Below are 27374 nucleotides of genomic sequence, written 5' to 3' on the forward strand. Positions count from 1 at the left end.
CTAAGCATCATTTTGTCCTTGTAATCCAGAGTCAGTGTGTCATTGCTCGGTCTAGATCGTGAATTGTAAGTGTGTTATTGTTCTAGAACCCCAAATATCTATCTATCTATCTATCTATCTATCTAAACAGCAAATAATGAGGCAGCACTCCAAGGAAGGTGAGGGTGGTGAACCAGTTTATTACCCCAGTCGCAATGTTTCAGCCCAGCTCAATGTGGCCTTTGTCAATGGGGCCTAACCCTAACCCCATTGAGCTGGGCTGAAACGTTGCGACTGGGGTAATAAACGGGTCCACCCCCCTCACCTTCCTTGGAGTGCTGCCATATTATTTGCTGTTTGGACATTATCTGTGGATTTGTACTTGGAATCCAGGAGGGATTGCACCCAACCTTTACCCTTGAGGAGAGTGTGCTGCTGTTGTTTTTTGTTTTTGTATCTCTCTATTTACCACATGAACTTATTATTAGGTTATCAGGTTAAGGGTACATTCACACGTCCGTAGAATGGGTCCGCATCCTTTCTCAATGGGGACAGAAAGGATGCGGACAGCACACATTGTGCTGTCCGCATCCGCATTTCCGGTCCGTGGCTCCGGTCCACAATCACGGACAAGAATAGGCATTTCTATAGGGGTGCAGGCCCGGTGTATTGCGGATCCGCAATACACTACAGACGTGTGAAAGGACCCTGTGTTTTTTTTAAAATTAATTTTCGTTTGTTTTATTCTGACAGAGTCCGTCGCTTGTGTCATTATATTGTCAATATGCGCTACTTTGAAATGGTCATACTGGTGGTGATTGCACTGAGCAGTATTGCACTGGCAGCAGAAGATCCTGTTCAAGCTGATGCCCCTCGTAATGATGTAGGTATTCCTTTACAGCATAGGGTACACTGTCCACTGTACAGTCGTGGCCAAAAGTTATGAGAATGACACAAATCTTAGTTTTCACAAAGTTTGCTGCTAAACTGCTTTGTTTCAGTTGTTTTTGTGATGTAGTGAAATATAATTACACGCACTTCATACGTTTCAAAGGCTTTTATCGACAATTACATGACATTTATGCAAAGAGTCAGTATTTGCAGTGTTGGCCCTTCTTTTTCAGGACCTCTGCAATCCGACTGCGCATGCTCTCAATCAACTTCTGCGCCAATTCCTGACTGATAGCAACCCATTCTTTCATAATCACTTCTTGGAGTTTGTCAGAATTAGTGGGTTTTTGTTTGTCCACCCGCCTCTTGAGGATTGACCACAAGTTCTCAATGGGATTAAGATCTGGGGAGTTTCCAGGCCATGGACCCAAAATGTCAACATTTTGGTCCCCGAGCCACTTCGTTATCACTTTTGCCTTATGGCACGGTGCTCCATCGTGCTGGGAAATGCATTGTTCTTCACCAAAATGTTGTTGGATTGTTGGAAAAAGTTGCTGTTGGAGGGTGTTTTGGTACCATTCTTTATTCATGGCTGTGTTTTTGGGCAAAATTGTGAGTGAGCCCACTCCCTTGGATGAGAAGCAACCCCACACATGAATGGTCTCAGGATGCTTTACTGTTGGCATGACACAGGACTGATGGTAGAGCTCACCTATTCTTCTCCGGACAAGCCTTTTTCCAGATGCCCCAAACAATCGGAAAGAGGCTTCATCGGAGAATATGACTTTGCCCCAGTCCTCAGCAGTCCATTCACCATACTTTCTGCAGAAGATCAATCTGTCCCTGATGTTTTTTTTTGGAGAGAAGTGGCTTCTTTGCTGCCCTTCTTGACACCAGGCCATCTTCCAAAAGTCTTGGCCTCACTGTGCGTGCAGATGCGCTCGCACCTGCCTGCTGCCATTCCTGAGCAAGCTCTGCACTGGTGGCACTCCGATCCCGCAGCTGAATCCTCTTTAGGAGACGATCCTGGCGCTTGCTGGACTTTCTTGGACGCCCTGAAGCCTTCTTAACAAGAATTGAACCTCTTTCCTTGAAGTTCTTGATGATCCTATAAATTGTTGATTGAGGTGCAATCTTAGTAGCCACAATATCCTTGCCTGTGAAGCCATTTTTATGCAACGCAATGATGGCTGCACGCGTTTCTTTGCAGGTCACCATGGTTAACAATGGAAGAACAATGATTTCAAGCATCACCCTCCTTTTAACATGTCAAGTCTGCCATTTTAACCCAATCAGCCTGACATAATGATCTCTAGCCTTGTGCTCGTCAACATTCTCACCTGAGTTAACAAGACGATTACTGAATGATCTCAGCAGGTCCTTTAATGACAGCAATGAAATGCAGTGGAAAGTTTTTTGGGGGATTAAGTTAATTTTCATGGCAAAGAAGGACTATACAATTCATCTGATCACTCTTCATAACATTCTGGAGTATATGCAAATTGCTATTATAAAAACTTAAGCAGCAACTTTTCCAATTTCCAATATTTATGTAATTCTCAAAACTTTTGGCCACGACTGTATACAAGAATATAAAAACTATAATATAGCTTGAATATACAACAACATAACAACTATAATACTGCTCCTATGTACAAGAATATAACTACTATAATAATGCCTCCTATGTACAAGAATATAACTACTATAATACTGCCCCCTATGTACAAGAATATAACTACTATAATACTGCCCCCTATATACAAGAATATAACTACTATAATACTGCTCCTGTGTACAAGAATATAACTACTATAATACTGCTCCTATGTACAAGAATATAACTACTATAATACTGCCCCCTATGTACAAGAATATAACTACTATAATACTGCTCCAATGTACAAGAATATACCTACTATAATACTGCTCCTATGTACAATAATATAGCTACTATAATACTGCCCCTATGTACAAGAATATAACTACTATAATACTGCCCATATGTACAAGAATATAACTACTATAATACTGCCCCTATGTACAAGAATATAACTACTATAATACTGCTCCTATGTACAAGAATATACCAACTATAATACTGCTCCTATGTACAAGAATATAAGTACTATAATACTGCTCCTATGTACAAGAATATAACTACTATAATACTGCCTCCTATGTACAAGAATATAACTACTATAATACTGCTCCTATGTACAAGACTATAACTACTATAATACTGCTCCTATGTACAAGAATATAACTACTATAATACTGCTCTTATGTACAAGACTATAACTACTATAATACTTCTTCTATGTACAAGACTATAGCTACTATAATACTGCCCCTATGTACAAGAATATAACTACTATAATACTGCCCCTATGTACAAGAATATAACTACTATAATACTGCTCCTATGTACAAGACTATAACTACTATAATACTGCTCCTATGTACAAGAATATAACTACTATAATACTGCTCTTATGTACAAGACTATAACTACTATAATACTTCTTCTATGTACAAGACTATAGCTACTATAATACTGCCCCTATGTACAAGAATATAACTACTATAATACTGCCCCTATGTACAAGAATATAACTACTATAATACTGCTCCTATGTACAAGCATATAACTACTATAATACTGCTCCTATGTAGAAGAAAATAACTACTATAATACTGCTCTTATGTACAAGAATATAACTACTATAATACTGCTCCTATGTACAAGAATATAACTACTATAATACTGCTCCTATGTACAAGAATATAACTACTATAATACTTCCCCCTATGTACAAGAATATAACTACTATAATACTGCTCCAATGTACAAGAATATAACTACTATAATACTGCTGCTATGTACAATAATGTAGCTACTATAATACTGCCCCTATGTACAAGAATATCACTACTATAATACTGCTCCTATGTACAAGAATATAACTACTATAATACTGCTCCTATGTACAAGAATATAACTACTATAATACTGCTCCTATGTACAAGAATATAACTACTATAATACTGCCTTCTATGTACAAGAATACAACTACTATAATACTGCTCCTATGTACAAGATCATAACTACTATAATACTGTCTCCTATGTACAAGAATATAACTACTATAGAACTGCCTCCTATGTACAAGAATATAACTACTATAATACTGCTCCTATGTACAAGAATATAACTACTATAATACTGCCTCCTATGTACAGGAATATAACTACTATAATACTGCCTCCTACGTACAAGAATATAACTACCATAATACTGCTCCTATGTACAAGAATATAACTACTATAATACTGCTCCTATGTACAAGAATATAACTACTATAATACTGCTCCTATGTACAAGAATATAACTACTATAATACTGCCTCCTATGTACAAGAATATAACTACTATAATACTGCTCCTATGTACAAGAATATAACTGCTATAATACTGCTCCTATGTACAAAAATATAACTACTATAATACTGCTCCTATGTACAAGAATATAACTACTATAATACTGCTCCTACAGTATGTACAAGAATATAACTACTATAATACTACCCATATGTACAAAAATATAACTACTATAATACTGCTCCTATGTACAAGAATATAACTACTATAATACTGCTCCTACAGTATGTACAAGAATATAACTACTATAATACTGCTCCTATGTACAAGAATATAACTACTATAATACTGCTCCTATGTACAAGAATATAATTACTATAATACTGCCTCCTATGTACAAGAATATAACTACTATAATACTGCTCCTATGTACAGAATATAACTACTATAATACTGCTCCTATGTACAAGACTATAACTACTATAATACTGCTCCTATGTACAAGAATATAACTACTATAATACTGCTCTTATGTACAAGACTATAACTACTATAATACTTCTTCTATGTACAAGACTATAGCTACTATAATACTGCCCCTATGTACAAGAATATAACTACTATAATACTGCCCCTATGTACAAGAATATAACTACTATAATACTGCTCCTATGTACAAGACTATAACTACTATAATACTGCTCCTATGTACAAGAATATAACTACTATAATACTGCTCTTATGTACAAGACTATAACTACTATAATACTTCTTCTATGTACAAGACTATAGCTACTATAATACTGCCCCTATGTACAAGAATATAACTACTATAATACTGCCCCTATGTACAAGAATATAACTACTATAATACTGCTCCTATGTACAAGCATATAACTACTATAATACTGCTCCTATGTAGAAGAAAATAACTACTATAATACTGCTCTTATGTACAAGAATATAACTACTATAATACTGCTCCTATGTACAAGAATATAACTACTATAATACTGCTCCTATGTACAAGAATATAACTACTATAATACTTCCCCCTATGTACAAGAATATAACTACTATAATACTGCTCCAATGTACAAGAATATAACTACTATAATACTGCTGCTATGTACAATAATGTAGCTACTATAATACTGCCCCTATGTACAAGAATATCACTACTATAATACTGCTCCTATGTACAAGAATATAACTACTATAATACTGCTCCTATGTACAAGAATATAACTACTATAATACTGCTCCTATGTACAAGAATATAACTACTATAATACTGCCTTCTATGTACAAGAATACAACTACTATAATACTGCTCCTATGTACAAGATCATAACTACTATAATACTGTCTCCTATGTACAAGAATATAACTACTATAGAACTGCCTCCTATGTACAAGAATATAACTACTATAATACTGCTCCTATGTACAAGAATATAACTACTATAATACTGCCTCCTATGTACAGGAATATAACTACTATAATACTGCCTCCTACGTACAAGAATATAACTACCATAATACTGCTCCTATGTACAAGAATATAACTACTATAATACTGCTCCTATGTACAAGAATATAACTACTATAATACTGCTCCTATGTACAAGAATATAACTACTATAATACTGCCTCCTATGTACAAGAATATAACTACTATAATACTGCTCCTATGTACAAGAATATAACTGCTATAATACTGCTCCTATGTACAAAAATATAACTACTATAATACTGCTCCTATGTACAAGAATATAACTACTATAATACTGCTCCTACAGTATGTACAAGAATATAACTACTATAATACTACCCATATGTACAAAAATATAACTACTATAATACTGCTCCTATGTACAAGAATATAACTACTATAATACTGCTCCTACAGTATGTACAAGAATATAACTACTATAATACTGCTCCTATGTACAAGAATATAACTACTATAATACTGCTCCTATGTACAAGAATATAATTACTATAATACTGCCTCCTATGTACAAGAATATAACTACTATAATACTGCTCCTATGTACAAGAATATAACTTACTTTATTACAGTTCCCTCCTTTTGTTCCCGATATCTGTTTCATCCGAGTAGAGTGGGAGTTGTAGTCCTCTTGATAACCACATAGGCATTGTGTAGCCAGTCAGAAACATGTCACTGATGCTTTTCCTCAGCTGATATCACTGTGATTTTAGGTGCTGAAATACATGGATTACATCTTCACAGGGGTGTTCACCTTCGAGATGGTGATCAAGGTAAGGGACAGTCACAGACTTTAGTCATGACTTATAGGACCCCTTTAATGTCCACTGTGCCAATTGACAATCCTCTCCCCCCTCCAACTATAAACCAAAATGTTTTTTTATTATATTTCTGTAATAATATGGATTTAGCTCCCTATTCCGATTAATTTTATGCACGGGTTCATAGTGAGGTGACACTGCACCGCCACCGCCGTGTGCTTCCTGCATAACTTAATTAACGTTTACACTACATTGTCATTTCAACCGACTAATTAAGACCTCAGCATTTCTGGGAGTCCGTTACTTCACACATTTTCTCAAATACCTTTCATTATTTATAATGGCTCATTTTGTCTGGGGAGCAATCATCATGGGAAACAAAACGTCTGCCGTGGTGTGACATAATATATACTGAGGGCACTATGGTGTGACATAATATATACTGAGGGCACTGTGGGAGGCATTATATATACTGAGGGCACTGTGGGAGGCATTATATATACTGAGGGCCCTGTGGTGTGACATAATATATACTGAGGGCACTGTGGGAGGCATTATATATACTGAGGGCACTGTGGGAGGCAGTATATATACTGAGTGCACTGTGGGAGGCATTATATATACTGAATGCACTGTGGGAGGCATTATATATACTGAGGGCACTGTGGGAGGCATTATATATACTGAATGCACTGTGGGAGGCATTATATATACTGAGAGCACTGTGGGAGGCATTATATATACTGAATGCACTGTGGGAGGCATTATATATACTGAGAGCACTGTGGGAGGCATTATATATACTGAATGCACTGTGGGAGGCATTATATATACTGAGAGCACTGTGGGAGGCATTATATATACTGAGGGCACTGTGGGAGGCATTATATATACTGAGGGCACTGTGGGAGGCACTATATATACTGAGAGCACTGTGGGAGGCATTATATATACTGAATGCACTGTGGGAGGCATTATATATACTGAGAGCACTGTGGGAGGCATTATATATACTGAGGGCACTGTGGGAGGCATTATATATACTGAGGGCACTGTGGGAGGCACTATATATACTGAGGGCACTGTGGGAGGCACTATATATACTGAAGGCATTGTGGGAGGCATTATATATACTAAGATCACTGTGGGAGGCATTATATATACTGAGGGCACTGTGGGAGGCATTATAAATACTGAGGGCACTGTGGGAGGCACTATATATACTGAGGGCACTGTGGGAGGCACTATATATACTGAAGGCATTGTGGGAGGTATTATATATACTGAAGGCACTGTGGGAGGCATTATATATACTGAATGCACTGTGGGAGGCATTATATATACTGAGGGCACTGTGGGAGGCACTATATATACTGAGGGCACTGTGGGAGGCATTATATATACTAATGGCACTGTGGGAGGCATTATATATACTGAAGGCACTGTGGGAGGCATTATATATACTGAGGGCACTGTGGGAGGCACTATATATACTGAGGGCACTGTGGGAGGCATTATATATACTAATGGCACTGTGGGAGGCATTATATATACTGAAGGCACTGTGGGAGGCATTATATATACTGAGGGCACTGTGGGAGACATTATATATACTGAGGGCACTGTGGGAGGCATTATATATATATACTGAGGGCACTCTAGGGGTTTAGGTTTAAAAAAGAGCCAATAAAATTCATATTCATATTTTTTACGAACTTTAAAAACAGATGCAACAGGGACATTAAAAATGGATAGACAGACAGAAAATGGATGCACATACGGATGCAAAATGGCCCTGAAAAATCAGTTTTTAAATACCATTTTTTTTCCTGCTGTCGTGTCAATTTATCCTTAAGATAGGCCGTCAGTATTACTCACAGACTCAGGAACACCCCTGTCACTTGTATAGAAACTACAAGTCTCAGCAAGTCCTGACAGCGACAGGCAGGCTGATCCCGTCTGATTGATACTGCATGTCTGAAAGTCACTCCATGTTATCAGATCAGTCCCAGATATTCCCAGTCGGTATGATCACTACCGTAATCTGTCTCTTTTCTCCTGCAGATGATTGATCTGGGACTACTCCTCCACTCCGGCTCATATTTCCGCGATCTGTGGAACATTCTAGATTTTATTGTCGTCAGTGGTGCACTGGTGGCTTTCGCCTTCTCGTAAGTATTTTATGCTCCATTCCATCCCATATAATAACAAGAAACCACGTACTGCAGCTAGCTGAGATGAGCAGATCTGTGAAAATCGGCTGACGAATGAATTTCCTATTGTGGAGCCGTATTGGAGGCGTGTAAGACCATAAAGACTAAGTGTGGCTTTATAATAGCAAAATCGCCCGTCTGCAAAAAGTCTTTAATTCTTACAGATTACCCACACAGCTGTTGTTTGCTGTTATCAACCATTTGGATTTTTTGAAATGATGCCGTAATATGCATATTCATCTCATAATAGGAGGCAATTTGGATTATTAGACGTTACTTACACAGTCAGCTGCCCTGCACACAGATTGCCTTGACCCCCATTAGTCCCTGTCACAAATGGTGCGCACTGTGCAATTTCAAATTTTTGGTATTTATGGGTTTTTAGAATCAAAAAAGTAAGCAAGAGTGTTTTCATTTGCTGACAGCAAGCAGAGGTCTTGAACATTTCAAACAGAAATTATATTAGAAGGTGCGGAACTGTTAAATATACAATGACTCAAAATGTGCTGGGACAATCGGCTAAGCCCCTTGGGGTGCCACAGATGGCCACCTGGGAAAAAAACAAGCCAAGCATTTTCCCTGCAGCGGCCACTACAGGGGAACTGTAGTATTACATGATGGCCATTCAGATCGATGACTTTTCTTTAGAGATGAGCAAAGCCATTTGGTTCGAATTTGACCTTATTTTCCCAAAATTCTGGTTGAAGCCAAATCCAAATTTTAGACGTTTTGATTCAGGCAAATTTTCAGACATTTTCCAGATCAAAAGACGTTAAAAATGAAAAAGGAGGATCACGTTACCGCAGGAGGTATTTGTGTATACACACCAGCAAAAAGCGAAACCTTTGGGAGTCGCTTAAACAAAACGTAAAAAAACCCTACAGTGCAGTTTGTTTTTAAAGACAAACCAGCATCCATGCAATTACCCATAGTCATCTAGGTTGCAGTCACTAATGATGTATAGGTGTTTTATACTGATGATCTATGCTTTGGATAGGTCATCAGTATCTGATCAATGGGGGTCTGACACCTGGGACCCCGCCGATCAGCTGTTTGAGAAGGCATTGACACTCGCAGTAGCGGCGCAGCCTTCTCACAGCTTCTCCTAAGCCATGTGATGTCACATTTATCGGTCACGTGGCCTCGGCACAGCTCAGCCCTATTGAAATGAATTGGGCTGAGCTGCAATACCAAGCACGACCACTATACAACGTACAGCGCTGTGCTTGGTGAAAAGAGAGAAGAGAGACGGTGCCTTCTCAAACAGCTGATCAGCGGAGGTCCCAGGTGTCGACCCCTACTAATCAGATACTGATGACCTATCCAGAGGATAGTGTATACAATATGTCGATCGGCACTGCGGAAGATAGAGTAGCGGTGCACGTGTCCCAGGGCAGGCGTCCCATGTAGATATTAGGAAAAAAGACCGGCACTCGCTGTTAGTAGATAATCTTGCTGTGATTTATTGTCACATTCCAGTGACGCGTTTCGGCATACAATCTGCCATGTATGTAAGGCAGATTGTATGCCGAAACGCGTCACTGGAATGTGACAATAAATCACAGCAAGTTTATCTACTAACAGCGAGTGCCGCTCTGTTTTCCTTCTATCCAGAGGATAGGTCATCAGTATAAAAGCCTCAGAAACCCCTTTTAAAGGGGCTGTCCTGGTTCAGGGCTGAACCTGGACATACCTCAATTTTCACCCAGGCAGCCCCCCTGACTTGAGCATCGGAGCAGTTCCTGCTCCGATGCTCTCCTTTGCCCTGCGCTAAATCGTGCAAGGAAAAGGCATTTTTAGGAGTTCCGGTTACATACTGGGCTCTCCATGGGGTTGCAAGGAAGCCTGGTGACATCACCGGCACTGATGGGCGGGCTTTAGCGCTGTCCTAGCCAGTAAAACGGCTAGGTCAGCTCTAAAGCACGCCCATCTGAGCCGGTGACGTCACCGAACACACTGCCGGGCGGAAGCTTCCACCCGGCAGTGTATAATTGTAAACAAAAGAGCCCTTGCCCTGCGCGATCTAGCACAGGGCAAGGGAGCGCATCGGAGCATGAGATGCTCCGATGCTAACATCAGGGGGGCTGCCGGGGTGAAAATATGGGTATGTCCGGGTTCAGCTCTGAACCCTGACAACCTCTTTAAAGATACAGTCCTAGGAGACTCCATTCAATTTGAATTTATTTAGATCTGAATTGTATCGGCCGACCAGTTCAGCCCGAATCGAATCTGAATCAAATTTCAGGAATATAAGGATGGCTCAGCACGGTTATACAGAGTGACTCCTCAGGATAGGCCATCACTATCTGGTGCTTCTGACACCTCTTGCCCCTGTGCCAATTAGCTCTGTCGCTGGACGTTGGCACCAAAACTACACAGCTTGGACCATTGTACAATGGATGGAGCTACTATATTGTTCTGCTTCCACTGAAGTATGGCCGTGGCTGTGTAGTTCTAGAGCAATGGAGCTACCGTAGAAGGGTCCGGGGCGGCCGATCAGACAGTGATGGCCTTTGCTTGTAAAGGAGTGGACAACCCCTTTAAGCTTTGGTTACAGAAGACTGGACAACATCTCGAAACGCATGACGCACATCTACAATTCCTGCAAAAAATGCAACATAAATGTTATAACTTTAGTGGAGACAAGACAACAGTTCACAATGCTCCGGCCATTCAAGCACAAGTCGTCAGCTCCCTGCTGCCCTCTGTAGGAGCATGGCTGCAAAACGAAACCTTTCCCTATAGAAATGCGTTCTTCCTGGCTTTCGCTGTGTGCACTGTGCTTCTGTGTCATATCATCGTCGTGTTACAATAGTTTAGTGTATTGCAAGCTTTATATGCCACGTTATACCCGGGCGGAGCACGACGCATCGATTCAGACACCAAAGAGAGAATCCATGTGTCATGCTCCGCCTCCTCAGACATGCATCACAGTGTATGAATCATTTTGCATCCCTATTCCTAAAATCAGTATTTAAAAAATTGTCAAAGTTTTATCCAGCTATAGATTTACTGTATGTTTCTGGGAAAGCTGAGTGACAACCAATATGGCCGCCAACACAGCCACACCCAGCCTTCCCAGACTCCTCTGATTCCTTACCGTTGCATAATTAGGGCAGCTAATAAACTATATATGTAGTAGTATGTTTATTTGTAGATGAAGGATCTGTCTGTGCTGTAAGCGCTCTGTGCTGCTGTTAAGTCATTCTTTGCCTTTTTCTGTGTATGTCACTGATGATAAGCTCTCTCTTTGTCTCCTTGTCGCTGGATTCTCTCTTTTCCTCTCTAGGAGTTTTGTTGGGTAAATTCCATTTCTTTTTTTTTTCCCGGCACATACAGGAATTCCTGTATGTCTCCACGTAGTCTTATAACCTAGAGTCATTGGAATGAAACCATCCGATCCTCTCTCCACCATTTCAACCTTCTTCAAAATCAGATGACTCATTTAAAGGGGTATTCCCAGTTCATAAAGCGATGGCCATCCCTTCATGGTCGGCGGAAGTCTGACCTCTGGGAATTAAGCATCGGTCATTCTCAGGGTGGGTGGATGTTCCTGGGGTCGGACCCACACCTATCATGAAGTGATGGCAGATCCTTGCAATTGGAATACCGCTTTAAGAGGCCCATTTTAACACACAGTAGCGGTAGGCAGCCATGTGACCATTGCACCCCTGGAAGGTTACTAGCTCCTTAACAATACCCCAAAATTATTGCCTAATATTGCTGCAAATTATGATCTGTTGGGAAGTCCGTCAGATCCCCCTGCAGCTCCACCACAGGAGAAATGAAGACTTACACAGTCCCCCTTGTTCATCATATACATAGATGCACCAGGATCTCCAGAGCCATAGACACAATGCTCATATACTTATACATTGAGTCCCTAACAGGTTCTATGAAATGGGTTTGAGTTACCCTTTAATATACAATCCACACACAGTCCTATAGCCCCCCCGGCAGACGAGTGGTACCAGTAGGAGATGGAGAGGTCCAAGCTGTGTATTAGAAAGTATAAATCATATAGTTCTACCATAGACAAACTGGAGGCAGAATACGAATATGTCATCTAAATGAGATCCACTGGAGCATAAAAGCTGCTGTAACCTGCAGTGACCAACCAAGTACAGGTTGGTTGTCCTGTTACAACAGCCTTTTCCCTCTGCCCCAGTTTTGTATAAGCGCCCATGAAGGTTGAGTGCTAATCCACCTCTCATTATGATACCACAGGGTCCAAGGCATGTCCTCTGCATTGAGTAACCCACTCATGCACTTACCTCATTCAACCCCTAGCTAACCAGGAATACAATATAATTGTATTGTAAGAGGGGCAAGGACCTCGGGGTATCTTAGAGGGCTACCCTGAACTGCTCCCTCTTCTCCTTCATTCCACTCTGATGATCTGTTATACCTGTGCTGCGATGGTCCTAATTTGGACATGTCAATTGGGTTATGATGTATGAACAGAGTTTTAATAGTCTTATATCAGACTGTTATGATATTCCAAAGTGGTCACTTAAAGGGCATCTGTCAGCAGTTTTGTCCCTATGACACTGGCTGACCTGTTACATGTGCGCTTGGCAGCTGAAGACATCTGTGTTGACCCCATGTTCATGTGTGGCCGCATTGCTGAGAAACATTGAGTTTTATTATGTACAAATGAGCTTCTAGGAGCAACGGGGGCGTTGCCATTACACCTAGAGGCTCTGCTCTCTCTGCATCTGCCGCGCCCTCTGCACTTTGATTGACGGGTCCAGGCGTGATGGCGTTTACACTGTCTGGTCCTGTCGATCGAAGTGCAGAGGGTGTGGCAGAGAGAGCAGAGCCTCTAGGAGTAATGGTAACGCCCCCGTTGCTCCTAGAGGCTCATTTGCATATATTAAAACATCATTTTCCTCAGCAATGCGGGCACATATGAACATGGGACCAACGCAGATGTCTTCAGCTGCCAAGCGCACATGTAACAGGTCAGCCAGTGTCATAGGGACAAAACTGCTGACAGATGCCCTTTAAAGCCCCACGATTATTGAACAAAGAGCAGTTTTACCCAGATTTCAGATTAATACTTCACCATCTATAACACAAGAGCCAAGGCGACAGGCCTTGTGGGGGGCTTAAACGTAAAACAGCTTTATGGCACCCCACCTAGTAGGGTTGTCACTTGCATAGTCTTCTTCTAAGCTGGGGGCCGTTCTGACCCAGGACAGCCTCATCCAGATTAGGACGTGCATGTTCTTCTTGGCTCTTCGTCTGACACATGGATCTTGAGCTATGGATCCAAGAAAATGTTTAAAGCATTTTTGAAGGAATCCCAAACTCTGTGAATTTCATATCTGCAGACTGTATTAACACATCATGGGTGGAATTGTTCTTTAAGACTTAAAGGGGTGTTGTGGCTGGCATGATGTGGACCCACAGGAGCAGCTGTATAGGCCTGTGTGTGTACATACTCTATGGTCACCATCCACAAGATCTCGGCTTTATGGAAAGTGCTGTCATCATCAAATCGAGCAGTCTCATATAAATCTGGCACATGGTATCACTCACAACAGGTCTGCATGAATAACCGGGATAAGCATGTGTACCGCATGTTCTCCACTGGGGGTAAAGCCCTGTACGCTGTGGATCAGCACTGGTAAACTTGGGAATCAGGTTTTGATGAACGTCTATTAAGAATATACATTAACCTACACAAGTCAACAGTACCAGGGGTAAATGTTCTCCATATTCCGTATCCTTTAACCCTGGCCTGCTGCCTCCCTCCTTGCCACTGCTCCTGCATATACCTCCAGCCAATGGCATGTATGCTTATAATACAGAGGAACTCTAGGCTCTATGCTTTAGACATATAATTATTGCAGTTATTGTTACTGTAAATATTCTTCTCAAATTACCGTATATTATCCATAGACACCAATGGAAGGGTACTGACCATGCATGAAGCAACCAGAGAAATGTGGATATTTTTTTTAGGAAATTTATATGTGTCCTTCTCAATTCTTTGTATAAGATAATACTATTAATAATAATAATAATAATAATAATGGGGACTATTATTACTTTGGCATTGGAATGGACCTTTATGAAGATGCTTAAGAATGAAGACCTCCCCAATAATGTTAACATTCAATTGCCAGTCCAGGTCTCTATCCTAAGTCAGTGTTAGATGACCATGAGATGACCGGTGCTTCATAAAGGGGTTGTGCCATGAAATACATTCTTCATTTTTCAAACCAGCCCCTGGATCTGAATACTTTTGAAATCGGGTGCAATTAAAAATTGAGCTATTCAATAATTTGTATAGCGCCATCTGCTGTTTGTTCTTTTCCTTATTTCTTGTCCATCTCACTGAGGTGGTCGCACGTGCTCGGTTTAAATCTTCAGCTGCCACCAGCCATAGTTACTGTTAGAAGCTGTGGCGGCAGTGACGGGGAAAGAGCTAGAGCAGGAAGGACATGCCCGATGAGCTGCCAGCCTGAAGAGAATCTAGCAGAACAATTGGAGCAATGAATGGGGATATCTCTGGACCCATGTTGATGTACAGGGCTGGTTCTAACTTTATTAGACATAGATTGTCATGTTCTGTATGATCTCAGATTTTTATTTTCTAAATTGATCATAGTATAACCTCTTTAAAGGGGTTGTGCAGGATTAGAAAAGCATTGCTTTCTTCCAAAAGCAGCTCCACACTGGTCCACAGGTTGTTGTGGTCCACAGTTTGGCCTTGTGAATACCACACACAACCCGTGGAGCTGCTTTTGGAAGAAAGCAGCAATGTCTTTTTAATCACCATAGGTTTGTTTAAGGAGCCTACTGGTAATTTTCTTTTTACCAAACCTCCAAAAGCAGATGTTGGCGATCCAGATTATTAATAATACTGGAGATATGACCCATACTGCCTTGGCAGAATCATTTGCTTTTGATGTTAGTAGATCACCAGGCCATGTATCTCCAGAAAGTCCTAATAAGAGATTGCAGTTTCCTTTCTGATGGTAGCTTTTCCATTTCTGTCTATGGATGGGATTTCAATTTGTTACTCCATGATCATGTCAACCTTGACCCAATGATGTTGGACAATATACATCTTCTATCCATTAGCTTTATATCATGGTTCTCTGTATTATAAGTAGTGATGGTTGGCAAAATAAGACAATCCTGATGCATAATTCATTCATGAATGGAAGCAGATCTCTATGAGAGAAGCGATGCGGCTCCTTCGGGATGTCACTCGTTTTGGGGGCCTACCTGTCTTTTGTATGCTGACTATTCCTCTCTATGTGCTCTGTAGAGGGAACAAAGGTAAAGATCTGAACACAATCAAATCCCTGCGGGTCCTTCGTGTTCTACGTCCACTGAAGACCATCAAGAGGCTTCCCAAGTTAAAGGTTGGATTTGTCTTTATATCATATTTTTCTATCCTTTCAGATATAAAAGTGGATTTTTAACCCATTGCAACCAATCAGGTGGTATGTTTTAGGACTTTGCTGTGTTTCCACTATTGGTGTCCTATAATGACATGCCTTGTGACTGGAATTGCCCTAGAATACGCATTAGGTGCGGCTATTCCTGTGACCACCCCATACATATGCACAGTTTTATCTTCTAATGGTGCATGCTGACATAATCCATTACCGATATTCTGCTTTTGCCAGGCTGTGTTTGACTGCGTGGTTAACTCTCTGAAGAATGTGTTGAACATCCTCATCGTGTACATGCTTTTTATGTTCATCTTTGCTGTCATCGCCGTTCAACTCTTCAAGGGCAAGTTCTTCTACTGTACAGATGAGTCAAAGGATCTACAAAAAGACTGCAAGTATGTGATGGCTGCTCTGAGGATACAACCTCATAAACTGTAATTGATGCCACGTACTCATGACTTTTACTCTGTCTAGGGGAGAATACTTGAACTATGAAAATGACGACGTACGTGCTCAAGCCAGACAATGGAAGAAATACGAGTTCCACTATGACAATGTACTCTGGGCTCTTTTGACTCTTTTTACTGTCTCCACCGGAGAAGGGTGGCCCAAGTGAGTATTTGATTCCTAGGAGACTGGAAATTGGTCTTATGTCTATGACTTTTCCAAATCTGTGTCCAGTGGCCTTACAAATTAGATGACGTTGGCCAAACGCGCCGATTTCAGAGGGACCGAATGAACATCTAATGTGCATGGAAGTGCCCCGTCTCTCCTCTGAATGCAGGTGTTGGGGGAAGAAATTATGCATTTTAAATTTTAACATGCCTGATCCTTTGTTGTCGTGCAAGATAAGGCACCGCTTGAGGTGTCTGGTAGCAACTTACTCTCCACTCTGTTTTAGGAGCACATGCATGCTAAGCCAGGTCCAGTGCCCATGTGTATGAGGAGGGCAGGAAAAAATAGCTGCATGTAAAGTGTATGGCCAGCTTTAAGGGGCTCTCCGGGAATTAATGAAAATGACCACCAGCAACCAGCAAAAGGACAGTGAGGAGGCCTCACTAACACACTGCACCGCTCTACAATAGATAGGAATGATGTGATCCTGCCTACGATATGCCATCATGGATGAGCAGCCTTACAGAGAAACTCACAAATATTTAGAGCCTAAAGTGCAGCTCTACAAGTGGTAATAACCAGTCCTTCTGACATTCTAGGACAGGTTGCTGGCTGCCATTTTAAATCATTCCCTTTAGCTATTATGGCATAAGAGCATGCCCAAGAGTCCATGGCCAGAGGGGTCCTATGGCATCTTAGTTCTTCATTCCTGTTCTCATGGGAGATAAGCTGCATCCAGAAGAGACTGGAAGTAGTTTATTCCCTCTCCCAACTGAGAACACATGCACTCTGGGACAAGCTTCCATGTGAATTGAGGTATCTAAGGTGTATGGCAACCGTTATGAAAATGGTAAAGCCACAATATAATGCACATGGAACAGTGGAAGAGAAAGGGAGATGGTAAATGGTTGAAGATAAGTGTCAAGGATTATGATAAAAAGAATGATGAGAGCAGAGTGGATATTGAACACAGAATGGCAAGTCCAGTATGGTGAAGGAGCTCCAAACATGTGAGGATAGGGTTAGTGGGTCAATATGTAAGTATATAGGGTGATAATAGCTAGAGGCAAAGGAACAAAAACAATAAAACAAGTCTAAATGTAAAGAGGTGTTCTTGCTTTTCAGTGTCCTCAAACACTCAGTGGATGCCACCTATGAGGATCAAGGTCCAACACCCGGATTCCGAATGGAGATGTCCATCTTTTATGTGGTCTATTTTGTGGTCTTTCCTTTCTTCTTTGTAAACATTTTTGTAGCTTTGATTATCATCACGTTCCAAGAGCAAGGTGATAAGGTCATGTCTGAGTGCAGCCTGGAGAAGAATGAGGTGAGAACAGTTTGGGGATGGGAGAAGAGAAATACCAGAACTTCCAATGTAATCCTTTTTCTCATGCAATTACATTCCATCACATCGATCAGTTACTGTGTTTGTCGGAGACATGCAAGTTACATCTTTCCAGCAGCCTTAGATCTGCACATTCCAAGAGAAGAGGTCAATCCCTTGTGTAATGGGTCCAAACATTTTGAAATATCTCTGACTTTGTGAGAGTTGAGCAGACCAGAAACATACACTTATAGTTACAGGACAGGTGTTTGGCTGATGCATCTACTCTGGAATAAAATCTTACCACATGGAGCAACCAAACTGTGGACTATGCTAATCTAGTTTATTGGACGAAATGTCATCAAATGTGTTGGCAGATATTTGCCCCACCTATCATTGTTAAATCATATAGGCTCTAAAAAGGTATTTGCCCTGTTAGCATACCTGAGATGTTCTTCCATGTTAGTGAAGGTGGACAGTAAAAAACCGGAGGAACCAATACCTCCACTGATGATGCTGGCTATATCTCCTGCCAGAAGAATGGTGGGAAAGCAGGAGTTGCAACTGATTAGGCAACTATGCAACATCAAAAACATCTCCTGCAAAACTCTTGACAGCAGAGGCTTCTGTCTGGTCTCCCTCCGTCATGAGAGAAGCAGTTGGCTCCTTCATGATTGGAGCTACCAATGATGAATTGCCTGAAAAGTGAAAAATGCTTACTGTTGTGTAGTTGTGATAACTTCTCTATTACTATGTTAACATGTTAAAACTAAAACTTTACAAAAACTTTTGACATGTCCCAGTAAAGTGGAAAGTTTTGATCAATGGGGGGGTTGGGTGCTTTACTCCCTACCGATTACTTAAACGAAGGGGCAGATGCTCTCCTCTGAGCTCTGTTCCTAAATGGCTCCTACCAGATCGGTGCACAGACTCAATATAAAGTCTGTGCACACCACCCCGTAATCACAGCCAAAGAGGTACAGCTCTCAGCTGAGCACTTTTGCCTCTTCATTTTAGCAATTACTAGAGATCTTAGCACCCAGACCCTCATGGGTCAAAACTTTAGACATGTAGAAAGTTTTTGGAAAGTTTAAGTACACCTCAAGAAATGATCATCCTGGAAGACATGCCTTTCTGTACAAAATTGTCTGTTTTTTCCCATTCTCACAGAGGGCCTGCATAGACTTTGTAATCAGCGCCAAGCCCCTAACACGATACATGCCACAAAATCGGCAGTCATTTCAGTACAAGATGTGGCGATTTGTGGTTTCTCCTCCATTTGAGTATTTCATCATGGTAATGATTGCTTTGAACACCATCGTCCTCATGATGAAGGTAAGACCTCTTCATAGTTATGGATTAGCATGTGACATAACCAATAACCAGACTTGGACCAAGGCCCATAATCTGAAAGAGAGCTTTTACAACCCAGGCAAGGATTACCTAAAGAATATGAAATGATTTTATACCCTGTTACCTTGGTTCTTCTAGTTCTATGGAGCATCTGACACTTACGAAGAAATGCTGAAATGCTTGAATATCATCTTCACGTCCATGTTCTCACTGGAGTGTATTTTGAAGATTATCGCTTTTGGTGTTCTGGTAAGAACCTGTCCAGGAAAATAAAATTATTTGTAGATACATTCAACGTTAGATTTCTGTATTTTTTTTTTCAAACAACTTAAATTTTCCAAATGTTTTAGTGTGTTCAGGTTTCCTGATGCAACTTTGGAAGCCAAAACCAGGAGTGAATTAATAATTTTTTTCTCATTTTATGATGCAGTCCTGATTTTCGCTTTCAAAATTGCATCAGGAAACTTGAATGTGTTGCTGTACCCAAACAGTGGCCAACATAATGAACTGACCAGACATCAGATAATAATCCACAGCAATAAATGACTGTAGCCCATGACTGGCATTTTTGTCATGTTTGCGGAACCTGACCAGGGTTGAACCAGACAACCAGTGGTGGACCTAGACATAATAACGAACCCCAAGGGTACAGCAGAAGAATAAATCATCTGGAGTCTTTTGCCTCAAGGGTCTGGTTCTTATGGGATAATGGGCTCATAACCTTTCTTTAAGATCTGATGGACGATATGTCCTGTGTGTACAATAAGGACTTTGTACTTGTAGTTCAAAACAAGCTGACGTTCTATGTTGTACAGATGTTGAAGTAAGAGGCAATAAAATCTGCAGAAGAACTCCAAAAATGTTACATACGTTCATCATGTCTGCAGCATATCTTCTCTGTGGACAGAACCAAGCACACTGTACTCTGACAGTATATGATTTAGTAGCTGAGATCTGTATATCAATGATTTCATAGGATTTCTTTCTTCTTTTTATTGCTCTAGGTTGTTTGTTGACTCACCAAGTCGGAAAGTTATAATTTAATTTAGGAGCAGGGTCGGACTGGCCCACCAGAGTACCAGAGCATCCTCCGGTGGGCCCAGGCTCTGACAGTAATGGACAGTAATAAAACAGAGCCCTTAAGGTCCTATATACCAGAAGGTGGGCCCTCAGAATCATTTCCTCTGGTGGGGCCAAGGAACTTCAATCCAACGCTGTTTAGGGGCCTTTTGAAACCAGATAATCAGAAATGAACATGGCTTGTTGCCGATCAGTGCCATGTAAATATGCTGCCAATGCGGTGATCATATCCTTTGTGGAGCACGAATATGTCCATTTGTCGGCAGCGTATTGCCCCAAGTAAACAGGGATGTGCTACTGACAAATGAAAACTTGAGACAAACATTTGCATTACTAATAGTTTGTCCCCACACTCCCGATGATGTTACGCCGGGCAATCCTCCTAGGCACATTAAGAAAGAACTAGATTTTGACTTCTGTTATGTGACAGGAGCCTTTGAAGCTTGATATATATACGGCAGAATGTATGCAACAGCTACCACTCTGTATCACGACTGCACAACCGTTCAGTACTAGGCCTTACAAAGTTACCATTTAGCTCTTGAATATAAAAATTATGAGTTGACTGGTATTCCATTGAAATTCTATGTCTGAATGAATTGATGGCAGAGCAATGCAGAACAGGTAGTTCACTAAATAGAATCATTGTCCTTAGCATCCATCAATGTTGCTGTTACAATGGCGGTACATCGGTGCCGCTGTCCCGTGCGCATGGGCACCAGCTTTTAGTGTGTGAATTTGGGTAGTTGTTTGCTGTATCTCACCTCAGTGCAGGACTGTAAGGGTCAACCTTTTCTTGCTCTCAGAGCGGTTGCGTGGCTGTGCCCAATTGCTCATAAGCCTGCTGGTTCCCCACTTCCTTGCCTGAGCAGTTTATCTTTGTAGATCCTACCCGGTCACCTACAGCTTGTTAGAGTCTGTAAAGAGCTATTACCTGCTTGTGTGCCTGAGTACTGACTTCTGCTTGTTTCCTGTATCATGACACTCTGCCATCTGACCTGACCTGTGTCTGTTCATCATGCTGATCCTGCCCTGACCTTTGGACTGTTTCCCGGATTCGCACAAACTCTGCCCACCCTGACCTCAGCCTGTTTCCTGACTACGAGTATTGCCTGATCCCTTGGCGCTTTGCATTGGTGTCTCTGACCCCCGTGTGTCAGCTCTCAGCTACCCTGGGAATATTCCAAGTGGTAGTAGTCTGGTTTAAAGGGTGAAAACCAGGGGACTGGCACGGTAGCTTAAAAACTGGTTCGTTGGCACAATGATTCCACAACCATTGCCCATAAAACCAGCTGTTTGCTATACATTTTATTTCTGACTACTACTTGCCTGTGGTGTATTATTTCTTATGTTCTAAAATGATCTCCTATTTTTCATGCAGAACTATTTACGGGACGCTTGGAATGTCTTTGACTTTGTCACAGTCTTAGGAAGTATTACTGATATTTTAGTAACAGAGATAGCGGTAAGTGAACTATATTAAACATCAAAGAGATACAGACACAGGACTCAAGACCCGTCCTGTTCATCAAAAGTATTTCCATGTAAAAGATCCTTTGAATTATTTACTGTAAAATCTATATGATTTATGGTTTTCAGCAAAGTCCATCACTTATGCAGAATGAAGAAGGTCATGTTATGGGTACATTTAAGAAATGATGTTGATGGGTGAAGGAGGACAATATTTTATTCCCAAAAGCTCATAGTTTGTAGTTTATGGCCTCAGACACATAAGAGAGAAGTTGGCCAAACCCGCTGGAATCAGCCAACTCTTTTGTGTGTATGATGGCGTCCTGACTATCCCCGAGAGATGATGTCGGAGAAAGAAGGATCAGGCCTGTTAAATTTCAACGACCGATCCTTTTGTCCTGAAATTAGATAAACCTTTGCTAGAGATCTCTGGCCTCGGCTGAGGGTGCATGTGTATGGGGAAGGTGGGAGGAAAACCTGTTGGCTGACAGCTATTGAAGGTGCGTTTAGGTATTACAGCTCCGAGCAGCACATCAGGCACAACCAATACTTAAAGGGGTTCTCTACTTTTGCTATATTGCAGTGAATTGGACAGTTGAGCTGCAATTACACCTGCTCGCCACTGTAACAAAAAACATTTTGTGTTCATACGAGCGCTGCATTCTCTTAAAACAGCTGATCGGCGGGGCCCCCGCTAATCTGATATTGATGAGGATAATGGAGAACCCCTTTAAAATATGGTGCTGTGACTGGTGAACAGTGAAGGGCACATGGCGCTTTCAATCAGCTGAGGGGGTGATGAGAAACAGCCCCGCAATGATCTGTAGAACCCTTTTAATAAAAAGGCTCAGCCATAACATGTCCCATGAGGTTCAGCAGAGGACAATCTCCCTTATAAATTATTTTCTGCAGAGTTTTAAAATGTCTTGAGGGTTATTCCATATATTCCCTACTTATTCGAGCAGTACGGTTGGCCTCAAATTTCCTCTGCTAGACCCAATCTGCCCCAAACATCTCTGGCAGTGACTTATCCCAACTTGTCTGACTCTTCTTTTTCCCCCAACATCTGCTGATCCCACCATTTTGGCAGTGTTAGGGCTCATGCACATGACTGTGTGCCGGCATTGCACATGCTGCAATGCACTGGCACTAACTGTGTGGGCGCCGTCTGTGGACGTGGACCCATTCACTTGAATGGGGTCCGCGATCTGCATCTCACGGTCCAGTATTAATTGCACCGTGGGCTTCCGATCCGTGCCTCTGTTCCGCCCCGCACTGTATCTCCCGGATTGCAGACTCATTTAAGTGAATGGGTCTGCATCCGTAATACGGTGTGCACATGGCCGGTTGCCTGTGTGTTGCGGACCCATTGTTTGCGGGCCACAATATGGGCACGGCCGGGCAACAGCCATATGCATGAGCCCTTAGGCAAGAGGCGCCCATAAACCTTCAATAGCTGTTGGCCCAACATTTAGTTGGCAGCTACTCTATCTCTTCCGACCACCCCATACACATCTCGACATCTGTGCCTGTTTTTCATTGAAGACAATTACCAGATGCAGGAATGCAATGGAAAACTGACCGAATCCTACTGATATTTACAAAGCATTTTTTCCCACAGACTTCTTTTTGTGAGCAGCACTTGCGATTTTGGTAAATTAACTTTTTATGAAAGCACATGTGTGATCAAAGTACAACTCATTTATCTTTAAAAAAAAAGAGAAGTTCTGACTATAGCACTGGGTTATTAAAAAATACATGGTGTTTGTGCAGTTATGCAGGCTCGATGGCTTGAGGCAACTGAAATTTTTTGCTAACATTGCTGTTATTCCCCTTCACGAATACTAACTGCCTTCTAAATTGCATTGTACAATGCAATGCAAATATTAAGGGCTGTGTCTTGCATCTCCATCAAAAACGTCATGTATTCCAGGAAACTGTATTCACTCCAGACTGTCTTTCTCTTAAATCCTCACATCCATCGATGAATAATCGCACAGGCTGAAAAAATCCTGAAAAAAAAGACAGCGTGGCGTGACATCACTTTCCAATGGGGACACATGCAAAATCCCTTTCATTTTATTTCACATTCTTCTCAATCCACAGCGTACCAATCGGAAAGATAGATAATGCTTAATTTGGCTTAGAAGAAAAAAGTGTGATTGGCTATACTGCGATAAGGGAATTCTAAACCAGTCTAATTTACAAAGGGAATTGCTGACCACCAAAACTATTGGAAATTGTAAACTTTCTGCTTATTAGAGTCTCTTACTAGGAACTGTAATGTCTTATAGGGCTAGCTCAGCTGAACGCAGTGATTCCTTGCACTTAAAGGGGTTTTCCAAGATTTCAATATTGATGACCTATCCTCAGGATAGGTCATCAATATCAGATCGGTGGGCGTCCGACTCTCGGCAAGCGCTGCCTTCTTTTCATTGTTTACCTGCTCACCGTCGACATTGCGGCAGTGAGCAGGTGTCATTACAAGCCACCCCTTTCACTTCTATGGGACGGCCCATTCCTTTTAAAATGTATACTACAGAGCCGTTCCATAGAAGTGAATGGAAAGGCCTCTTGTAATGACACCTGCTTACCGCTGCGATGTCGACAGCAAGCAGGTAAACAATGAAGAGAAGGCAGCGCTAGGACAGAGCGCAGCCTTCTCTTCAACCAGCTGATCCGACACCCGGCACCCTCGCCGATCTGATATTGATGACCTATCTTGAGGAAAGGCCATCATTGTTAAAATCCTAGAAAACCCTTTTATTGATCTGTTGCTTCATTCTGGGGTGAAAGTACTTTTATCCATATGCAAATAGAAAGATAAGTGCACCAAGGGCAGGTCCAAGCCACTCTGTGCACCTTTTCTCCTCTTGCTTTATCTGCCAGACCCTTCTTGATTGACAGGGCCAGGTGAGAGGACTATGCAGGAACCTGGCAGAGCAAGCATGAAAATCAAAGGTGCACAGTGTGCTTTGGGCCCGCCTTTGGTGCTCTTAACTGCTCGTTTGCATATGGATTTATCTCCAGAAGGAAGCAATGGATCACTAAGTGAAAAGTACCATTGAAAGCAGCTGAACTAGCCCTACAAGGCAATGTACCTGGGTTATCAGTGAATTTCCCGGTGACAGTCTTTAAGACCATATTTTTGGTCTGCATACAATCCACATTTTTTGTGGATTGGATGCAGACTCATTCATTTCAATGAGACCGCCAAAAATGTGGACAGCACCCCATGTGCTGTCCGCATTGGTATGTCCATTCCGCCGTCCCGCAAACAAGATAAACCATGTCCTATTCTTGTCTGTTTCGCAGACAAGCATAGGCATTTTTAACATAGGGCGGAATGTGCGGAACGGGAAAATGCGGGACCCACACGGCCAGTATCCGTGTTGCATTTGTCCCAGCTAAAACATTCAGAAAAAAGCTATTCATTTTGACATGAGACTAAAGTATGGGAAGCGTACTAGAGTTACCCTGACTAGAGTTACACTTGAATGTGTCACCGAGTTTTGAGATAACTTTTGATATGTCATAGACCCCCTTCTGCAGCAAGGAGAGAGAACGTTATATGCGCCGGTTGCTCTCTTGAATGAGGAGACAGAAGCAAGCACATATCAACAGGCTCAATAGAAGTCCATGGACCCGCCTCGATTCCGTCCTCTGCAGCGAGGCGAGAGAGCGTGATATGCGAGTGCTTCTCTCTCCTCGTTCTAGTGATCAGTGGGGGTCTCAGCTCTCAGACTCCCAATGAGCAAGCATATCAAAAGTTTTACCAAAACCCAGTGACCCTTTAAATATGATGTCCTAATCAGATTAGGCATATGTATAATTTAGATATTAAGGAAAATTGTAGATTTTCCTGCAATTTGTCAGGAGTCCCTTGAACTATGAAATGCACATTCTTCTGCAGCAATGTCTAATTACCATAGTAACTTGTGATTCATTATACTCGCTGTAAACTGATTTCAAAATATGGTTTTGGAAATGAAAGCAATATTTTTCACTTGCAGTCCTAAAAAAATCAAATCAGTATAAAATTCTCAATTTATTTGTTTTATGCTCTGTTTAATTTGATTCATCTTTTTGTGTGTGTACATCTCTCTGTGTTTGTGTTCTTTATTTATTTTCCTTTTTGTGTTTGTTTCATGACCTGCCGACTCATGCTACGCAATCAACATACACTGCGGAAAAACTCAACCCCCTTCCCTTCCCTCCCCCCAAAAAATAAAAAAAACACCCTCTGTCTTTGTATGTTGTATTACCTGCAACACCCGTGTACTGTGTGCCACCAAAATCACCCATGACAACATCATACCTAGAACACGGTTGGTTCCGTTTAGAATCTTTCCAATCTTATTTTCGATTTATTTGCAACTTTTGCCCTTTCTATTATTTCTTTGCTTGTGCTTTTGAACGGGGCATCAAGCTACCGATTTATCAGAGAAGGTGGTTGAAGTGCTGAGCAATTCAGTTTTTAGGCTAGATTTGGTTCAGAAGATGAGCTATTAGTACCCCTTTCCGGGAGGCATAGACAAATCACTAGCTTTCTTTTGACCTACAAATCTTTCAGCAGCAAAAATATAAAAGACAATGAGGTTTCTAAAAGCACAACATGTAGGGTGGTGTCCTCACAAGAACTCACACGTCTATGGCAAAAAATTTCCATAAGCTGAATTGTATACGTACTTTTGTATATTTGGTCACCTCCTAAAGATTTAGAAGTAGATGACACTTGGACTTATCTCATGAAAGGTGAGGGACTTATATTAGGTTTCTTCTGGTTAACTGTATTTGTGCAGTGAACAAAAAGTTCATAGGAAGACAGAGCAGAGGTAAAATGGTAAAAGTCCTATATTAATTTTAGTGGAAGAATAGTAAAAGAATATTAATGACTATGGACATCTTTATTATTGCATTGTACTCCTTGTGAGCTAAAAATCATTTTTTAAATTGGTCTTTATTAAAATAAAAATTAAAGAGTATCTAAACCTTTGTGTAAAAGTTTAATAAGATGTCCCTAGTGCCCTAATAAAACTTTTTCTAATATACTTTATTAATTCTTTTTGTATTTTTATTATACTTTTACCTCCCTAAAGCGCACCATTCCCTGTGGTCTTAAAACTCAGTTCTCTGTACACTGCTGACTGCTCTGTACACTGCTGACTGTGAAATTTATGAATGGGGCCGCATAGGCAGGGAGTATGGGCAGGAGCGCATATTGCTACTCCTGCCTGTGCCCCCCGAAGGTTTACTAACTCCTGGCATAGCACATGTGTACTCTGTACGCATGTACTATGCCAGGATTAGCTGAGTGGAGCGGGCTCCTGCTTCTGCCTGCTCTGCTAAGCTAAGAGCTGACATGCAGTGCGCTTTAGG

At 41.3% G+C, this 27374-nt stretch overlaps 1 protein-coding gene across 2 annotated transcripts in view; it reads left to right on the top strand.

Annotated features, from left to right (window-relative positions):
- The window catches only part of CACNA1B (calcium voltage-gated channel subunit alpha1 B), a 277505-nt gene that overhangs the window by 209315 nt on the left and 40816 nt on the right, over positions 1–27374 (top strand). For both annotated transcript variants that reach the window (XM_040442805.1, XM_040442806.1), the window contains 11 exons: positions 733–862; positions 6478–6537; positions 8590–8696; positions 16024–16120; positions 16388–16548; positions 16628–16765; positions 17894–18095; positions 19263–19427; positions 19584–19694; positions 21907–21990; positions 26318–26323. In XM_040442805.1, the coding sequence (XP_040298739.1) occupies positions 733–862; positions 6478–6537; positions 8590–8696; positions 16024–16120; positions 16388–16548; positions 16628–16765; positions 17894–18095; positions 19263–19427; positions 19584–19694; positions 21907–21990; positions 26318–26323 (1261 nt within the window). The remainder of the gene's footprint in view (positions 1–732; positions 863–6477; positions 6538–8589; positions 8697–16023; positions 16121–16387; positions 16549–16627; positions 16766–17893; positions 18096–19262; positions 19428–19583; positions 19695–21906; positions 21991–26317; positions 26324–27374) is intronic.

The sequence above is a fragment of the Bufo bufo genome, chromosome 8 (genome assembly GCF_905171765.1).
Source record: "Bufo bufo chromosome 8, aBufBuf1.1, whole genome shotgun sequence".
Classification (NCBI taxonomy): domain Eukaryota; kingdom Metazoa; phylum Chordata; class Amphibia; order Anura; family Bufonidae; genus Bufo; species Bufo bufo.